At 40.6% G+C, this 20,792-nt stretch overlaps 1 protein-coding gene and 2 pseudogenes across 2 annotated transcripts in view; 2 read left to right on the top strand and 1 right to left on the bottom strand.

Moving 5' to 3' along the window:
* Positions 1-6,358, top strand: part of HACE1 (HECT domain and ankyrin repeat containing E3 ubiquitin protein ligase 1) — a 103,187-nt gene extending 96,829 nt beyond the window's left edge. For both annotated transcript variants that reach the window (XM_045806983.2, XM_045806984.2), the window contains exons 23-24: positions 2,581-2,694; positions 3,237-6,358. In XM_045806983.2, coding sequence (XP_045662939.1) covers positions 2,581-2,694; positions 3,237-3,339 — 217 coding nt within the window. In that variant the 3' untranslated portion in view covers positions 3,340-6,358. The remainder of the gene's footprint in view (positions 1-2,580; positions 2,695-3,236) is intronic.
* A 194-nt stretch (positions 6,359-6,552) lies between these two features.
* LOC123798577 (cofilin-1 pseudogene) lies at positions 6,553-7,160 on the top strand (annotated as a pseudogene).
* Positions 7,161-16,401: 9,241 nt separating this feature from the next.
* Positions 16,402-18,948, bottom strand: LOC123798578 (piezo-type mechanosensitive ion channel component 1 pseudogene; annotated as a pseudogene).
* Between the last annotated feature and the right edge of the window lie 1,844 nt (positions 18,949-20,792).

Raw genomic sequence — 20,792 nt, 5'->3', positions numbered from 1 at the left:
TAAATTTTACATTCCCACAAGCAATGCATAAGGGTTCCAATTTCTGCATATCGTTTCCAATACTTGTTATTTTCTGGTTTTTTGTTTGTTTTTAATTTTTGATTTTTCTTTAAAATGGTCATCCTAGGGGCGCCTGGGTGGCTCAGTCGGTTAAGCATCCAGCTTTTGATTTCGGTTCAGGTCATGATCTCAAGCCCCATGTCAGATTCTGTGCTCAGTGGGGAGTCTGCTTGAGATTCTTTCTCCCCCTCCCTTTGCCTCTCTCCCTGCACACACACTCTCTCTAAAATAAATAAATAAATCTTTTTAAAAAGTTTTAAAAAAAAGGGTCATTCTAATGTGTATGAAATGGTGTCTGGTTGTGGTTTTGGTTTACAGTTCCCTAATACTAGTAACGTTGATTGAGCATCTTTTCATATGCTTATAAGGTGTTTATGTATCTTCTTTGGAGAAATGTCTATTTGGATCCTTTCCCTATTTTTAATTTGGGTTTTTGTTGTTTTTGTTGAGTTGTAGAAGTTCTGTTTATTTTCTGGATATCGATTCCTTATCAGATATAAATCTGACTTGAAAATATTTTCTCCCATTCTGTGGGCTGCCTTCTCATTCTGTTGATGGTGTCCTTTGGTGGACAGGTTTTTAATTTTGATGAAGTCCAGTTTATCTGTTTTTCTTTTGTTGCCTGTACTTTTCGTGTCATATCTAAGAAATCATTGCCAAATTCAGTGTCATGAAGCTCTTTCCCTGAAGAGCTTCTAAGAATTTTGTAGTTTTAGTTCATGTTTTCATCTTTGATTCATTTTGAGTTAATTTTTATGTATGGTATTAGGTGAGAATTCAACTCCATTTTTCGGTAGTGTGGATATCCAGTTTTCCCAGCACAATTTGTTGAAAAGACTGTCCTTTCCTCATTGAATGTTAGACTGTAGTTGAAATTGGTCATATATGTAAGGGTTTATTTGGGATATTCTATTCCATTTCTACGTGTCTGTCTTTATGCCAGTGCTACATTGTTCTGATAACCATAGCTTTGTAGTTTTGGAATCAGGAACTGTGAAACCTCCAACTTTATTCTTTTTCAAGATTGTTTTGGCTATTTAAGGTTCAACAGTTGTCTTTTGTTTTGTTTGTTGTTTTTTTAATGAACTGAATTATGCTTTCTACTAAGAATCCTATGCTAGAAAACATTTCTAAGACTAGTCAGACTTCTGCCTTTGAGTATATATCTTTAGTACTTATACATTAAATGTTTTTTTTGGTTTGGTTTGGTCATCATTCTTATTTATCTAAAAAGCACTGTAGCATCTCAATTTAAAAACAAAATGTTTTAATCATGATACATACAAAAGCTAATTTGAAATAATGTCTTTCAAATGTGAACAATAGAATTTAGGAAGTTGTAATTATATTCTCTGTAGCCATGTACCCAAGATTAAATTTTCTAGTACTGTGTATGCATTTTGTTAGGGTTTTTGAATTTGAATGTGGTCTTATGTTTTTGTTAGGTGACATTAAAAAAGAAATACATCTGATATTGTGAATCTTTGGAATAGAAATGTAAAGAATATTCTAGTTTTCCCACAGTGAAAAACAAAACAAAAATCCTTTGACCTGTTGGGGAGGAAAAATTTTCTTTTACCTCTTAAAGTTATTCTGCTTGGTCTAAAAATTAAATTGACATGGACAGATTAACAAGAAGAAAACATTTAATTCATATGTTTTGGAGCTCATAGAAGTATGAGTCTCAAAGACGTGACCAAAGTAAGCAGGATTTACACCTTTTAGACAGAGGAAATACATTTTTGAGGAATTGGAAAGACGAAGTTTGTGAAATTGGTGAAGAAGTAATGAGGTTTGTTTCTATAGCCTTCTCAGCCCTTAATTCCCTATCTCTGGTCATAGGATGTTTCTTTACCTTCTGATACAGGGTGAGTACCTTTCACATGGGAGATTTATTTCCTGCTTTCAGGAAGACAGGAAGGTTAAAGTATCCTTTTTGCACTGGTTATTTTTAATTTAAAATAATCAGTATGCCTAAGTGGCATATTTGGGGATCGCCTGCCCTGAACCCTATCAGACCTAGATATTTTTCACATATAGGGTAATTGTTTGGATTATGTCTAAGAGCCTCTCTATTGCTTGAATTAATCAAGCAAAGATTCATATATTTGGCAAATATCTAATGAATGTCTGTTAGATGCCAGTCATTTTGCTAACCCCAAGGATACAAATGCAAATATGACACATTTAGGTCCTCAGATTAGTCCCAGTTGAGTAGGGAGAGACACATAGAAGAAAATAATTGTACATGCAGTATGCTACGTGCAATAATAGAGGTATGTGCAATGGCCAGTTGAAAGCATAGTATGGCTTATAGAAATGTGGAGGAGGGTCTCCATGGAAGCTTGCTAACTGGCCACAAAGCATCTTTTAGTAATGAGCTGGAGTTTTGCAGAACCAAAAATGTTACCTTGCCAGTGCCCTGGAGTTGAATATATTCTTACTCTAAATTATAATTTGAACTATATCTGTCACAAAGGTTTTCGTTTCATGATTACAACTTAAGATATGAACTCTTAGTTCCAGGGTCCCACATGGTGGATTTGCTAATATCATGGGTGGAAGTGGATTGCAAAACTTTACAATTGCTGCAGTGCCATATACTCCAAATCTCCTACCAACTTCAAGCACATGGTATGTTAAATTGTTTATTTAAATGTATTGTGAATTGTCTTGATTAATTTTGAACGATTAAAGGTCTAACTACTGTACTGCTGCATTGAGAGGAAAATCTCAACAGTAATCTTTTTTCCACATTTTGGAATCACTATAAATAAGTACCAGCATAATCCCTTGTCTCTCCCTTTTTTGGTAGGGAAAATATTTGAGGAAACTACCTATAATTTAATTGAATGTAGTTCAAGTATCACTGAGGTTAATACTGTCATAAGTATCACTGAGTTATACCGTCACTTCAGACTAAATTCCCTTATTGCTTATTTATTTTAGACTGAAAGGAACTTATTTTCTTCCACTACATTTGCATGCTAGAGGAAACTGCAATGCAGCAGTTTTTTTTTTTTTCTTTTTAAATACTACTTCAGGGTTTTCCAATTTGAATGCAAATTTGAGAGGGTGGTTTTATGTTAATTTTGAGTAGTGTTTTCACTGCTAGACAAAATAATCAGAAATTTCATAGATTTCCTATTTAATGGTGGTATATTTTTCTTTTAAAGCATCAACATGCTCAAGTTACCTGAATACCCAAGTAAAGAAATACTCAAGGACAGACTTCTTGTGGCGTTACATTGTGGCAGCTATGGTTACACAATGGCATAAAGAAGTCTGGAAAATTCATCTGATTACTGATGCGCAATTCAGAGTGGCAGAAATAATTTAGGAAACTGTCAACAGAAAAGGAGCCTAAATGCAGCCCATAGGCAGGGCTGATGTTTAAAATTCATAAAGGATCACGCTTTCTACCCTCCCTTCCCGTTTGCCTTTTATGTTTTCTGTTTGTGATACAATTAGAAAATATAAAATCACAGTAGTCTTCAATTTAAAAAATGCTAATTGAAAGTAGTAGAAATTGTCCTTTTTCATATTTCTTTACTCTTATCCAAGATTGTGTTAAGGCAAAATCTTATTCTACATTCCGCCTCCACTATGTAACTGTCTTGTTAAAAGGGTGTTTTCTCTTTATTTTCCTATATATTAAATTATATTAGGACACCCAGCCTGGTATGTTTTGTTGCATGTAAAGTGCCGTTTATATTTTGGAAAACTATTGTATAGAATGGATTAATTTAGATTGTGTATAAAGCCACAAATACGTATTTTCCCATATTGAATCTATATTGCAATGATGTTTTTTAGCTTTTTAATATTTTAATATATAATGTAAAGTTTAGACTGATGTGACTAACAGCTGATGAAATGACATTTAATTTATATATTAAAGCTTATATTGTATGAATTATTTGCATCTTTCAGTGGTCAGTTTTCTATATACGTATTGTGGTTTCAAAGTTTTTCTTATGCTCTATTTTAATTTATATTTTAAGTAAAATTAAATATAATATTTTACCACTTTCTTTTTATTACTTTTGTTTTATCTGTGAGTTCTGATAACACATTTGAAGAAGCAATCCAATGTGCAGATTACAATTTATGTAATTTTTTTATTCTTGTTTGTTTCTCATGATTAAAATGTTGAGATAAATGACATACCTAATACAGAGCTTTGAGTTTTTAAATTTTGGGGTGATCTAATCAGTTTTCTTTTCAAAGGACATACTAGAGTCATTACAGCATACCTTTTAAGGGGAAGTAGGAACACTCACATATTTAGAAGTGCTAACAGAGGAACTTGTAATGTCTAGGACTTTGCGTTTGGAAACTAAAAGTACACTCTCCAGTGGCATCAATTTGGTAAAATGATTCATGCAGATTTTTTCTATGAGTAGCTGGTCATATTTTCAATATATGTTGAAAGCTTGGTTACATTATAAAGTAGCTTCTTTAATGTATGTATTTTGGGCCTCTTTTGTTATTGCAGGTGTATGTGTGTATATATATATTTCATATATATTTACTTATATAGAATATATATTTATATTATATATATTTATATTTATATATTATATATATGTAAAGAAAGCATTTCTGAACAAATTAATATTAAAACTATAGGAATTCTTTAAAAATGACAGCTTTAAAATTAAGACTCAGATGCATGTTTATAATAAATGAAGCTAATAATTTTTAAAATTTGACTTTAAAAATTCATTTGTATTAGATGTTGCCCTCTGAGTTTTCAAATAGGCAGCTGACCTCTTTAATATAACATTGCTTATAATTTAAAATTTATAAACATTTATTTCTGCTTATAATCATACAATGCATTGGGCTTTGTCAGACTGGTCCTTTTGCAAGTATTTATGTAGAAGAGATAATGAAATACTAAAAATCTCATGGTATTTTACCCCTGAATTTGAATATTTTTTGATACAGATTTAGCAACTTCAGGGTTTATTTTTTTATGTTGCTTTATTTTTTAACTATAAGAATGTAGTTAATATAAACTACTTTATATGGATTAAAAATACTATTTAAGCGAAAGGCAGCAAGTCTTTTTAATAAACTCTATTTCCACAATTTCTTATGTAAGTAGGTGGGTATGTAGAATGCAAAGTAGTATAGGAAAATGACTCTGCCCTTAAAACATATGGTGGTTCCATATAATGGAGAAAACAGAGGAATGCCACACTCTAAAGGAATAAAAATGTAGGGCAAAGGACCATAATGTAGGAAACTGATTAATAAAAACATCTGGACAAGAGTAGAATAAACTGTTCACATAGTTTGAGGGAACAGTGACCACGTAGTTAATAAAATCTTCTAGTTTGTCTAGAAATAAAATGTAATCTAAGGAAATCCCAGCTTTAAAACAGTATGCTAAATGCAGCCTAAAGCCATGACAGTCTTTGTTGGTTGGATATGGGGACGGAAATGAAAGCTTTAAAGTGTAGGACACAATTTGGAGGCCCAGTAGATGGTTTCCACTCACAGTTTTGTTTATCGTGCCAATTCTAAAATTCTAAAATGAGTTGTCAACATTTAAGAAATCTGGAGGTTTCATGCAGAAGTCCAGATTTTAGGCTTTTGAGAGACCAAGACACTAACAATATTGATTCCTAGAAGGCATAGTTGGCTGCCATTGAGGAGAAACCACTTCTTTCAGTGACTGAATATTCATGCTTTTCAGTTTACCATCTTCTTACCCCATCCTGCCTACCTCATTTATGGTACCTTCTTGGCCATTGACAGCATTGGAATTTGCTTTAAAGAATTTTTTGATCAGAAATGTTCCCTTGGAGTATAACTTGGTACAAATTCTTTGGAAGGCAATTTGGCAATCTCAGATTTTTTTAAATGTACACATATTCTTTTACTCAACAATTCTAAGAATTTATCTCGTGGATAATCTTGTTCATGTACATAAAGATATTTGTACAAGAATGTTCCCTGAAGCCTTGTTTGTTATAGAGAGAAACTGAAAATAATTTAAATGTCTATCAGTAAGGGGTTACTAATAAATTACAGCCATCAGTAGAATATTAAATAGTATTTACAAATAATAAAATGGATTTACATGTACTGATATGTAAATGTTTCTAAAGTATGTTAAGTGAAGTAAGGTGTATAGAAGAGTGATTAGTGTATAAATACAATACATGTGGGGCAGTTTTACACAAGAATGATTTCTGGACCATGGATTACTGCTATATGTGGGAAAGCGTTGTAAGATGGGATGAAGACTTTTTCATTAAATAACCTTTTTTTCCTGTTTTTCTAACTCACATGCCTGTGTTATTTTCTGTGTGAAATGTGAAAAGAAACAGTGGTATCTTTAATCAAGGGAAGTAAGCATCAGTAATAGGTTTTATTGGATCTATAAAAATGCCATAGCAGTAGCAATAAGCATTATTTTCATAACCACAAAACTTAATATTTTATAATGTGGTTAACTTAAAATAAGTCTCTTTCCGTCGGATCCCAGCAGCAGTGGCAGTGGCCCTCCTCTCTTCTGACTCTCCTTGTTATCTCCCTTTCGCCTGGAAACACGGCCTCTGGTATGGCAATCTCTGATGGCATCATCAAGGTTTTCAGTGACATGAGGTAAGTGCGCAAGTCCTCAACACCAGAAGAGGTGAAGAAGTGCAAGAAGGCGGTACTCCTCTGCCTAAGCGAGGACAAGAAGAACAGCATACCTGAAGGAGGGCAAGAATATCCCGGTAGGTGACATGGGCCAGACTGTAGACCACCCTTGTGCCACCTTTTTCAAGATGCTACCAGACAAGGACTGCTGCTTTGTCCTCTATGATGTAACCTATGAGACCAAGGAGAGCAAGAAGGAAGACCTAGTATTTATTTTCTGGGCACCTGAGTCTGCATTCCTTAAAGCAAAATGATCTCTGCCAGCTCCAAGGACACCATCATGAAGAAGCTCACGGAGATCAAGCATGAATTACAAGCAAACTGCTATGAGGAGGTCAAGGGACCACTGCACCCTGGCAGAGAAGCTGGGGGGGCAGTGCCATTATCTCCCTGGAGGGCAAGCCTTTGTGAGCCCCCTCCAGCCCCCTGCCTGGAGCATCTGACAGCCCCAGACCTGCCCATGGGGGTTGCAGACTGCCCCCTTCCTGCCAGACCGGAGGGGCTGGGGGATCCCAGCAGGGGGAGGGCAATCCCTTCACCCCAGTTGCCAAACGGCCCCCTCACCCCCCGCGCCTCCCTCCTCCCTCCATCCCTGCTGGTTCTAGCCTTCCCAAACCACTTTTGATCAGATTCCTCTTGGGTTGAAACAGACCAAGTCTCCCCCAGGCACCCCAGTTTGGTGGTGGGGACTATTTTTTTTTATGACACCCCAATTCCCCACCTGTTCCTTTTCCCATGCTGGTAACTTCTAACCTCAATAGTGACTCTGTGCTTATCTGCTTAGTTCTGTGTGTATATGGAGTGTTGTGGAGATGACCCCTCCTTGTGCCTCTTGGTTCCCCTCCCCTTTCCCCCTGGTGACAGCCATTCATGGAAGCAGGACCAGTAAGGGGCCCTCAATTAAAACCACACACACACACACACACACACACACACACACGTATAAAATAAGTCTAATTAAACTCTTCTGCAAACGAAGTTAAAGAAAGGAATGCTCTTTTGTCCACAAAGCTTTATTTCCACATTGCCTGATAATCAGCACTATTTATAGCTCTCTAAAATTCTACCAGTTAGGGATTTATTTAAATTTATACTTTTTTCTCGGATTTTCCTTTTTTTTTTTTAAATAGCACTTATTTGATATAGGAAAATCTGGAAAGCATGGATTCATGTATTAATTGGGAAAAAGCCATAAATTATAAGTCTACCCAGCAGTTTTCTTAGCTTCTAGTCTTAGTGCATTTTTTCCATAATTGAGTTCATAAAGAACATAGCATTTTAGTATCTTTTTTATTTATTCAGCATTATGTTTTGTATATTTCCCATGTAATTACAACTTTTACACATTTTTCAAATGTTGGCATAATACTCTGTTGTATGAATGTATCATAATTGGTTGGACCAGGTCTCTAAAATTTTTAACATAGATTTCTAATATTTTTGCTTTTATAAGTAACAGATGGTCTCTTTCAACACTAGTTATAGTTTAAGAGTGGTAACATTTTCTGGGTTATTTGTTGAAATGTCCATCAGTTGCTCCACAGTTGTGGAATTACTGTTTGAAGGTGCAAGGAAGGGCTGTTGAAATTTACAGTACGTAGGACTGGATAGCATTGTTCCAGCAACATAATTAGGGCTGGGTGCCCTACCCGAGTGTAAAAAAGGTTAGAAAGAGAGAAGGGTGTGACAAAGGTAAATCAATTTTAATCATTGTTTACTTGAGTCTTCTTTCTAAGAGCAGGGGAGGAAACTCAGCTACATGACACAAGCCCCATTCTCAGGACCCAGAACTTGGAGCATTTATTATGATGTTATATAGTACAGCTATGTCCACATTTATACTCTCATGCATTGAAGTACAAGCCTAACTTCCATTTACAAAGTTTTCCAAAAAATGGACTTATAAACTTTTGAAATGCAATCATTTTGTCAGTTGCAAAATGTATTTATAACAGCTGTCTCTCTGAGGTGGTTTTTAGCTAAAAGTAAAATTTTGGTATAGCCCAATTTAGGCATCCTAACACATATCTGTATTCACTATTTTTCACATATGAAACATGCTCCTGTTCCTGTGCACATCCACAGTGGTTAGGTAACAAAATTGACTTTTAAAGTTAACTAGTAACAAATCTCAATTTTACACTTTATTTTTTTGTTTTGTTTTAAAAATTTTTTAAAATAGTTTATTTATTTGACAGAGGGAGACAGCCAGCGAGAGAGGGAACACAAGCAGGGGAAGTGGGAGAGGAAGAAGCAGGCTCCTAGCAGAGCAGGGAGCCTGATGTGGGGCTTGATGCGGGGCTCGATGCGGGCCTCAATCCTAGGACCCTGGGATTACGCCCTGGGCCGAAGGCAGACCCTTAACGACTGAGCCACCCAGGCGCCCCTCAATTTTACACTTTATCATAAGCTAATTTAATGTGGAGAGATTTCTGTTAGAATGTCCTTTGTGAAATTCTTGGGTCCTGGGTTATGGTTACCTGCCTACCAATCTGGTATAAATGGCACAAACGCATTTACTTAATTTGTAATAAGTCCTCTCATTTTAAAGATGAGAAAACTGTAGAGATCAGAGAGGTGGTGACTTGCTTAAGGCTTTGGGGCTACTTTACTACTAGAATTTAAAACCTAGGTTTTCTGATTCTTAGCCCACCAGTTTTTCTTTTACTCCATGCTGTCTCTTTATGACATAACTGCATTATAAAAAGACTCTTAGAAAAACACCTGCAGCCTATTAACAGTCATGTAAGACAAGCCTGTTGGGAAACTATAACTTAATAAGCTGATAGTTAAGAGTGATTAATAGGACTATAATTCTTCTCTCCCACTGTGCCACAATAAGCTAGGGTGGGTATTTTACCATCTCAAGATGAAAAAGAACAGATGTATTGTCAGATCATAGATCATGGGTAGTCATTAAGTTTTATTATCTTTATAAAAATGTTCAATTTCAAGCATACTTGGTGCTTGGAAATATGTTGTGAATCTAATGTTGCAATACCATTAAAACCATAAACTGAGAATATGATGACTGTTACAGTATACTTGTGCGACTGAATTAAATTAGTTGAGTGAAATGGAGGGCGAGTCATCCTAGGTGAGTGGTGGATATACAGTTAGTGGAGACAACTTTCCAAATGAATTCAACAAATTTCCTTTAAATGTATTCAACACTGGTTTAGGGACTGGGTCACAGTCCTTACCCTCAAAGGAAATAAAATTCGTTTGGGCAGATGAAAGGCATATTTGAAACATTTTAAAACTGCAGTATAGCATATGATTAAGCGTAGAAACCAGCACAGAAATGTAATAGTGTAGGGGAAGAAGGGTTTAACGTAAACTAAATATCCAAGGAACTTCAAGTATTTGGCCTAACTGAATTATTTCTCTCTAGATTTGGAAACAAATAAATTGATCACCATGTTGATTGAACAAATGACTGAAAATCAGGTTAAAAATGATAAACGTAATAACAAGGCTAATGTGTGGCAGTCGCTGGATTCTCAGTTTTTAATCAGTGAATTATTAGCTTGCTCAGTTTCAGATTCTAGTCATTCCTTGAGAATTCTGATCTAGTAGTTTTCATAGTTTGGAGACTGTTGTGCCCATATGCCAACCATATTTGAAGATGACTGTATTTTTCTCAGAAGAGTCGCAATATCTGATTCTTTTTGAGAGCTGACTGTAGGAGTGGAGAGGAGTGCTTAGCTTAAGGTGGTGTCTGCACTGTATTCTCTTACACAGTATTTCTCTTTTCCTAATTCTAGGAATAGAGAAAAAAAAGTAAAATTCAAATTCCAAAATTCCATGTGAGTGGCCTACCTGACATCTTCACTTGGATATTATTAAGAATCAGAAACCTTAAATATATCCCAAGAAGATCTCTTGTTTCTCTGTCATCTCCCTGCCACCTGTCACCCCATCCCAACCCCCAAAGGGCACCCTCTACTTCATTGCTCTAAGCCGAAGACCAAAATGTCATCCTTTATTCTTTCCCTTTTCTTATCTTCTACATCTGACCCATCACCAACTCTTGTTGAGTTTACCTGTTCTGTATGCTTTAGCCAACTTCTACTGCCCTATCCAAGTCGCCATGACCAGTTCCTTGGGCTAGAGCGGTCTAACACAAAGGGAAGCAGTAGAGCATTATTGTTAGGAATAGAGGTTCAGAGCTGGACTGCCTGGATTTGAATTCCAGCTTTCCTACTATTAGCTGTTGTTAGGAGTTCAGCTGAGCTGGGGAAGTGAGCTGAGCTTCAGATGTTAGAGTAGCTGATTAATGCACAAGCCAAAAATGAAAGAGTTAAGCCTTTAACACCTGCTGGGATGATTATACGCAAGAGTCTAAAATGAGAAGGCACTGACTCCCCCTGTTACATTTCCCTTATGGACGGACACACTAGTCCTGGGTCAGGTGCATCAACACAGATGTGAGAGATGGCTCACTGTTGTTGGGAGCCTCAAAATAAAGCCTCCAGCAATTTTATGGACCCTATGGGGGGAGGGTGAAGGAGGTGAGTTAGGAGTGGAAAAGTATAGGGAAAAGTCAGAGTGGAACAAAGTGTTTTCAAGGTGTCCCCCACTGCCCCTCAAAAGGAGGACTCAGCAGAAGCACAAAGGCTTCTGCCCCAGGCCTCAGATAGAGATCCAGAAATGAAAGCACCAGGCTAGGAATGCAAATATATGAAAAGCATGATTGGGCAGGGGAGTCTGAGTTGTCGCCTGCAACTGCCTTCAGAGACTGCAGTGCATTGGCTATGTGCCAGGCTTGGGTGGTGGGCAGCAGCCTTTTTCCCGTGAGGCCTGCCAGGTAAAGCCTTTGTAATTGCCCATAGGCACATCTGAAAAATCACATAGAGTTTTTTTTTTTTAAGATTTTATTTATTTATTTATTCAACAGAGATAGAGACAGCCAGCGAGAGAGGGAACACAAGCAGGGGGAGTGGGAGAGGAAGAAGCAGGTTCCTAGCGGAGGAGCCTGATGTGGCGCTCGATCGCGTAACGCCGGGATCACGCCCTGAGCCAAAGGCAGACGCTTAACCGCTGTGCCACCCAGGCGCCCCCACATAGAGGTTTTTAACCAGGAGCCGAACTCCTCAGCCTTGTGAACTGGGCAAGCTTCTTAACCGTTCTCTGCTACAATTTATAAAGGAGATGTAAAATTATGAGAATCACATATTGTATGTTAGTTTTCTATTGTTGCTGTAACAAATTACCACAAATTTTGTAACTTAAAACCACAAATATTATCTTAACAGTTCTTGAGGTCAGAACATTACTGGAATAAGGGTGAAAAATCACACGATTACATCAATAAATGTAGAAATAAGCACTTGATAAAAGATCAACTGTCTCCCTGGTTTTTTAAAGATTTTATGTATTTAAAGAGGGCATGCGAGTAGAAGGAGGGGCAGAGGGAGAGGGAGAGAGAGAATCTTGAGCAGACTCCACGTGGAGTGTGGAGCCCGATGTGGGGCTCGATCTCATGACCCTGAGATTATGACTGGCACTGAAATCAAGAGTCAGACGCCCAACCAACTGAACCACCCAAGCACCCCAAAGTTCAACCCCTTTTGATAAAAACTGTGAGAATTCAAAATTTAGAAGAATTTCCTTGATTTGACAAAGACATTGTATACCCAAAATTCTACAGCAAATATCATGTTAATGGGGAAACTTCACTCTCATCGAGATCTGTCCTAAGACAGGAATACTCGGTATTATTTTTAATGTTTGACATAATACTGAAGGTATGGCTAATGTTATGATGTAAAGAAAAGAATAGTTATCAGGGGGCGCCTGGGTGGCACAGCAGTTAAGCATCTGCCTTCGGCTCAGGGCGTGATCCCGGCGTTGTGGGATCGAGCCCCACATCAGGCTCCTCCGCTATGAGCCTGCTTCTTCCTCTCCCACTCCCCCTGCTTGTGTTCCCTCTCTCGCTGGCTGTCTCTATCTCTATTAAATAAATAAATAAAATCTTAAAAAAAAAAAAGAATAGTTATCAGGATTGGAAAGAGAAAAAATTACTTGCAGATATGATTGTGTACATAAGATATAAGTGGATTGAACAGAACAACTATTAGACCTAATGGGAGATAAGAATGATAGTATTTGTCTTTATCAGCAATATCAGAAAATTTAAGTGGAAATTAAATACTACCTACAATAGCTGCTAAAACTATAAAGTAAGACGTAATCTCTCAAAAATGCAAAAAAATAATTTACAGATAAAACCTTAAAACTATTTAAAGACTATGACCTTAGGGTGCAGAAAAACTTTTAAGACCCAAACAACTCAAATGAAGAATTGCTTGCTACAAAATTAAGAGGTTCTTTCCTTCTGCTACAAAATTAAGAGGTTCTTTCATTTGAAGGACATCATAGAGAAAGACAGATGACAGATTGGGAAAGGATAGCCATAATGTCTAAGTCCAGCTCTACTGGTGTGTTTATATATTTCTTCTTGTAATGCTTTTAAGTTTTGCTTTATTTGGTTTCAAGCTATATTACATAGAGTTTAGTTGGGAATTTTTATATCTGATGGTGAATTAACCTTTTCTCATTATGTAGTTTGTCTCAATGGCTTTTGTCTTAAAGGTCTATTTTGTCTGATATTAATATATTAACATCAGCTTTGTTTTGGTTATCTGCACTGTGTATTTATTTTTTCTTCCTTCTAATTTCAACATTTGTTAACCTTATGTCACAGGATTCTTTTTAAAGCAACTTATAAGTGGATTTTATTTATTTTTACCCAACCTAATAATCTTTACTTTTAAACACATTTTTTCACTTAAATTTACATAATAATTAATATTTTGTATTTACATCCATGTGCTATCTTCAGGAATTCCAATTTGACTTTCATAGTACCTACTTCACAGTGTTGTGATGAGAATTCAATAAATTAATATACATAAAGCACTTACAATAGTGGAAAATATTAAGTGCTCAATATACATTAGCAATTATGTTACTATTATTCTTACTATTATTATTACTATATATTATTCTTCCAAGCTTATCTTCTAGCTAATCTACTCTTTCATTGCCCTCTGACTGAATTGAATGTGTTGTCATTATTTCTCTTGAAGTTCTCTTCCAACTGTAAGTCATTCTCAAAGAACACCTGTGCCATACTTAGGGAGAATTTTCAGCTCAGCCCTACATGAGATCCCACTCATTATTGCTGCCTCCCCATCTATTCTGTCTCCTTATTTAAGTTTGGTAGGGTTCTCTGTGGGGAGCAGAGGGAACCTGACAGGCCTCCCTATTTGGGGATAAGACTCTCAACAGTGCTATCCCAACCTATCCCACCTATCCCGGTAATCCTAACACTGGAACAAAAGCTGCAAAGACAAGATTTATAGCATCAGGAAGACCTCAAAACATCACGCTATCAGATTTAGGTTTGAGTCTCAGTTCTGTGACTTACTAATGATATAAATGATGTTACCATCTATACTGACCTCTCAAGTGTTGTTGCAATATTTAAACAAGAAAAAGTAGTTAAAGATCCCGGTAACAGGAAAGCCCTAAATTGGTAGGAGCATTTTTAAGAGGTTAGGAACCCTTGTTTAAAAGATAGGAGGTGATTTTTAAAAATCACAATGACAAACCTTTATTTACATCTAGAGGAATTAAGCATACTGTTGATAAATGCTTGTGAACATTATGCAACATGAAGCCTAGGGGATGTAACATCATCATTAAAAACAGACTGAGGGGCACCTGGGTGGCTCAGTCGGTTAAGTGTCTGCCTTCAGCTCAGGTCATGGTCCCAGGGTCTTGGGATCGAGCCCTGCATGGGGCTCTCTGCTCAGCCTGCAGCCTGCTTCTCCCTCTGCCACTCCCCTGGCTTGTGCAATTTCTCTCTCTCTCAAATAAATAAATAAAATCTTAAAAAAAAAATAAACATGAACTGACATCACTACACACATTACTCCTCCCTGGACCAAATGCAGTGACCATTAACTTATGTACGAGAGGGTAGAGTTTGTGTGTCAACATAGAGTTCAGCTGTATGTACTAATTCCTCTAAGTACTTGTGACATTATGTCAAGAGTTCAGCAGCTGAGTTTCACATAGGGCAGTGTGATTCATCGGGATTATTAGGATCCTCCTGGAATAACTTCCCTGAGTTGATTGTCTTTGACAGATCAGTTTGCTTAGATTAAAAAGCAATTGCTGCTGTCTAGTCAAATTTAAACACTTTGGCTAGAAGAAGCTGAACTCTAACTCTGTCCAGTCTATAGAAACACCTTGATGTGAAAAATACATCGAATGCAGCGATACAAAGAGAAAACTGAGTTAGCAATACGCTGGGGTACAGTTTTGTAATAATGTGAAGGGGCAAACATGCCAAACAAAAGTGATCGCAGGTATATGGGAGGGAGGGAAGAGTACATTGCTTTTAATAGCAACTATATCTGTGCCCAGTGTACTGCTAAGTCAGTAACAATGTTTGAGGTACCACTCTGCTTCACATTCATACAACATTCTCTACCATTAGACTTGGGGTAAAATGGATCCATCTTCTGGGCTGAACAATGGAAAGTATTTGGATATATAGAGATCTCTCCCTCCCCTTTCTGAATGGACCTAATAATTTAATAGAAGAAACAATACTATCAAGAGGACTAAAATAGGAGTATGCTAAAATTGAAACCATCTTTTAAAAAAATCAATGAATATCTGATTTAAGTGAAATTTAAGCTTAATGCCTGACATTGCATTCCCAGCCTGCATGAGTTGTAGATAAAACGGAGGCTGAGATGATATTAAACTGACATCCAACCTATCTCTGGTGGATCAGCAAATAGAGTACTGAAACTAGTGTTAGAGGAGTCTCATATATACCATCCCTTTCATCACAGCTTCCTTTTATGTTTGGGCTTCTTGATATCTTTGAATAGGGAGGCTGACTGGGATGTTTAAAGTGGAGAAGATGAGAACCCTGGCTCGATGGCCTTCTCTCTTCTTAGGAATTTAAGTCTCCTGAGAATATAATCCTTACATGGACCCAGACTACAGAAAACATTGGTTACACAGAGTTTTAATTTTAGTGAGTTTGTAGTGAATCTTTATCGACAAAGAGCACCATTGTCATGTCATCTATTAGTGTATTTGTGGACTTGTGCAACCATCATGATGATCTAAGTTTAGACAATTTTTTATCACCCCAAAGAAACCAGGTTTCCATCAGCAGTCTGTCCAGCAGAACCCTGTGTACGTAATCAATGCCAGGATAGGACTCCAACGACATGGAGGATAGAAAAGATCGTTACAGTGCCAGCCACCCAGTATAGAGTCCAAACACTTCTGTCCACTTTATCCTGATATCAGAGTCACCAAGGAAAACACAACATGACCAAGCACTGGATAGAACAATGCTTTTTATTCACACAGAGAAAAGCCAGCCTGGAACTTCCACAGGGACTTGGCCAAATGCAGCACCATGGAATACACCACGGACCTGTGCCCCAACAGCACCATGCAATGACAGCTGGCCAGATTGCTGGAGGGCACCCCGGACAGGTCAGTAATCATCCCCAATCTCTTCCCCAAGTATATTTTTGCACCCAACAGACCTGAAGCCAATCCTATGAAGCTGCTGTAGCCCAAAGAGGAGGGTGACTACCATTATATATGTGCATCTAGCTTTGCAGGGAGTGTGTGGGCTCAGGAGTTGCTGGCTTCCTTGAGTGGTGGGTCATCGAGCTGCCAGACCAGCTGCCACCTGCAGCGATATACACTCAGTGCCAGGGACAGACAGAAGCAGCTCTGCAGTGAAGTCCAGTTGCCCTCACTCTCTCCTGGGGTGATTCCACCTCCTCTCTCTCCCCAAGCAGCTGCCTCCCCCTGCTCCTGCGCGTCCTCTGGGTTTGGGGCCCTCCCAAAGAGGGCTATGAGCCGCACCAGGTCATACTTGGTGTAGCCGTCAGTCTTCTTCAGGCCCAGGATGCATTAAGCAAAGTAGGGCTCGTTCTCGTAGCGCCGCATCACTGCGTGACTGTTCCCGGGGAAGAAGTCAAACTGGAATAGGTACTTGGTGACCCTGTGAAGACAATGGGCTTCATCCAGAAACGCTTGCTGGGCCACTGGACGGACAGCACGGTGCATGGGAAGACGAGCATGGGCGGCACCAGGAAGGTGGCCAATGCGGTGACCACGTGGTTAGGGACGATGAGGACAGAGCAGAGCAGGTCCGAGCGGGCGGCCGCACACTGGTTCACGGCCTGCAGCAGCCCCAGTGCCCGGCCCTGCCCTGTTGTGAACCGCCGGGCCTCCTCCAGCTCTGGGATGCACAGGTGCTTGGCGAGGAGGAGCCCAGCAGCCATGCGCGACCGGCCGCCTGTGTTGGCCGGAAGCTCCCAGGGCCGCACAGGAAGTCCTGGGCTCAGCACCGCCTCCTCGCTGCTGTTGTGGGTGTTGTAGCCAGTGCCGAGGGGGTACTTGTGTTGTTGGTTGTGCTGCTCCGCGGCTCGCGGGAGGCCGTGTTTGGCACAGGGCGGACCTCCCAGGGGCCTTGCAGCGTTGCCTGGGCTTCGCTCTCCTACAGCTGGTCCAGCACGCGCCAGTGCCTGTCTCCCCTGGGGAGGAGCTCCCGGGTGCTGAGGCGGCACCCGCGGCGCAGCACTTAGCTCACGGCGCTCACGCGCAGTCAGTGCGTCAGCTCCGGACGCAGTCCGTCTCCTGTGGGCAGCTACCTTGCCCACTCCTGCCACGGCCGCTTCAGCACCGCCAGGACATTGGTCACCCATCCCTGCTGCGCCGTCTGGAAGGCGCTCTGTGCTCACTGCCTGGGGTCCTCGGGCTGGGCCTTCTCCTCCTCACCGTCGGACTCAAACACATAGTGGTCCCAGGCAGGAGTGGATGGCTGTGACGTGGTCCAGTCACAGCCACCACCACTGTCGCTGCAGCAGGAAGAGGCCCTCTGGACTGCTGGGCCCTGGCTCCTGATTTCTGGAGGGGCAACCGCCCGCGGGGTCCTGCCTGTGCTTCTCCTGCTTGGCACAGCTGCGCCAGGGACTTCTCGCTTTGTGGTGGAGATCGATGCTTTTGAGGTCCGCAGCACTGTAGCGGGCAAAACTCCTGGAGGTCTGCAGGGTGGTTGGCGTGGAGCTCAGCCTTGATGTGCAGGTCGTAGTGGCTGAGGAAGATGCAGTGCTGCAGCAGCGCGGACCGGGAGCAGAGGCTGTCCCAGAGGACCTGGCCTCCTCCACGTGCAGCGGGCAGTCCTGGTCCCTGCCCAGCAACCAGAAGAGCAAGCAGAAGATGGCTACCTTCACGTTGAGGTAGGACCTGCAGGGGATAAAGCTGGGCATGGGGTTGGGCTCCCCCCACAGGTTCCAGGTGATCAGTATTGATGCCAGCCACTGCTTGGTGTGCTTGGGAGAGAACACCTGCCACTGCTGGGAGGTACAGAGCAGCAGGAGGAAATCACCTATGAGGTTGGTGGAGTTGGGGACCCTGAATAAATTGGGTAGGTACAGCCATTTGAGTGTGGAGTTCACAAGGATGGTCTTGTTTCAGTGCCACAGGTAGTTTATGCACAGGGCAGGTGGAATGCCAAGGATAGCAGGTACTGGTAAAGCAGTAAGAGTATCAGGAAGAGGCAGTAGTTGGGCCAGAGGCCAGCAATAGCCCAGAATGCTGATGGGTGAGGATAGCCATGCAGGGTGACCATGAAGTTCCTGCACAGTCCAAACATGTTCACGGCCATCAGGAAGATCTCCTGTCCAAGTTTGTAGGAGAAGAATTTGAGGCAGTGGAGCAGGCCCGGCTCAGCCACTGGAGAGTATTGTCATTTATAGACAGCTTGGGCAGCTGGTGGGGCCAGCAGGTGCTATGGGTGGTGATGTTCCTGGCATTGGTACATGGTAGCCTCACATGCCAGCAGCAATAGGGTCTGTAGGTGATTCTGGATGTAGCCCAGATTTGGGAAGCCCTTCCACACCCCCAAACCAGTTAGCAGGATTGATCTCTAGTGGGTGTTCTCTAGCCCCAGATGCCCAGGCTGACAGGGCTCAGGGTGGTGGGGAGCTCAGGACACTGCTCCATGGCCCACATGTAGTGCAGGCCACACTGTGCCAGCCTGTAGAGCAGGATGGAAGGTGCTCCGAGCATGGTCAGCTGGTGGCAGCTGCACGTGGTCCAGATGAGGCAAGCCCAGGGCAGCAGCATGAAGACATGAAGGCCAGCCAGCTGTGGCAGGTGACGCTCCATATGGTCATGGTGATAAGGGCACACCTGTACAGAGTGCTGGCCCATAATGAGTGGGCCCACATCTCTCTAGGCTCAGCCAGCCTGGGGCACAAACAGGTGTTGCTGGGTGGGGTTGTGGCCAGTCAGGTTGTGCCTGATGTAGTTGTTTGCCTCTGTGTCAGGCCTGTGAGCATCATGTGCCGGGCAGCCTCCTTTTGCATGGCAGCAGCAGCCCTGGCCTGGCTCTGGGCCACAGTCCACCTTGGTCAGCTCCACCTATTGCTCTTCCTTGCTCCTTACGCTCCTTCCCCTGGTCCAAGCGGTGGTGTGTGCAGAGATTCAAGAGTGAAATTTAGAAGCTTAGCTGAAAGACCTCTGAGGCCCTGGAAGAGGTCTTTAAGAGGCTGCAGTTCAAGGTTGGGGGTCTGGAGAGATGAACCTGGACAAACATGGCCTTCTTGGCCTTCTTCACCATAATGAGTACTATGAATGGGTCACCCTTCTCAAATGTCCTTCAATAAGCACATTGGCAGTGGGGACTGGAAGGCTGCCACAAAGGTCTGGGGGGGTACACCTGTCAAACAGTAATGCAGGTGTCCTAAGGTGAGGCTCAGGAAGGTGAGTTCCCATGGAGCAGAAGGACACTCACTCACTTGATCTTGATTTTCAGTGTGAATGCACATTATGAAAGCAGGCCCTCAACATCCTTCTGATCTTTTGGGTTTTAAGCAGGAGGTGTCAGAAAAGTTACGAGGATAGCTGGCTTGTGATGGCCAAGCATTCATAGCAATGCTGCTTTAGGATCCTTTGATGTTGTCTGTTCCCATCATTGTGAAGCAGAATTCACCAGGCATCAAATTGTTCATTCACTAATAGGCAAGGTGAGCTGGGATTAGACCATCATAGGATAGGTTAGTTTTACCTTACTGATAATGTGTTGTTGCCATGGTAATCCTGCTTAGTACAAGAGGAACTTCCCTGTTATTTTTTATAATAATTCCGAAATTCACTTTTATTTCAGAGAAGTGTTCTGAGCTTCACACCTATGAATTCTATTTTGTTAATGCTATTTGAGTGAAAAGTTTAACAACAAACTAAGTACAGTCTTATTTAGATGCTCAGAATTTTGTTCCTGGAAGGATTTTGGAGATTATCTGGTCCATGGATTAAGTACTAGCTACTCATTGCCAGTCAATTATTGCCAGACCGAAATGAGGGCCTAGGGATGCTGGATCCTATAATTGAAACAAAAAAATCCATAAATCTGGATATTTATGGGAAATATCAAAATTTTAAAATGGCAGCAATGAATTTGAAACTCTGTTAAGGTGAGAGGCTCTGCTGTTTTAGTTTCTTTGTATCCTGCTTCGTCCCTCCTTGTGCTGTGGTTTGGTGATAGAGGTTGCAGAAGAGTTTAGTTCAAAGAGTTCTAGGAGACTGTAGATCTTGCTAGATCTTCAGACTCCTACAGATAGGAAAATAGTTATTAGCTTTAGCCTTTTGGTATAAATATTGGCTATTTGGAACTAGATAGGTATTAAGAAGCTATGTCAATGAATTTTCTTCCTTTCTTAAGCTTTTACTTTTGATTAACCCATTGCTTATAAAGTTGGAACTTCAAAGGCCACCCTGGGAGTTGTCCCTTCTATTCAGCTAGAACCTGACAAAATGCTGTAAATTCAAGCATCTATTCTGTTCAGCTTAAGTTTTAAGGAATGATTCTTCTGGAAGTAAGACATTCCTAAGGAAGCGTCCTGGGCAATTTGACATTCAAGGAGAATGGCCTGGGAAAAACACCATGGAGAATCCAGCAGCATTATTCAAAGCAAAGGTCTCAATATATTTAAAGCTACACTTGGAAGTGA

This window comes from Ursus americanus, chromosome 11 (assembly GCF_024610735.1).
Source record: "Ursus americanus isolate L20-20 chromosome 11, mUrsAme1.1.p, whole genome shotgun sequence".
Lineage (NCBI taxonomy): Eukaryota > Metazoa > Chordata > Mammalia > Carnivora > Ursidae > Ursus > Ursus americanus.
Note: the sequence above shows the minus strand (reverse complement) of the source record. Positions and strands in the feature narration are given on the sequence as shown.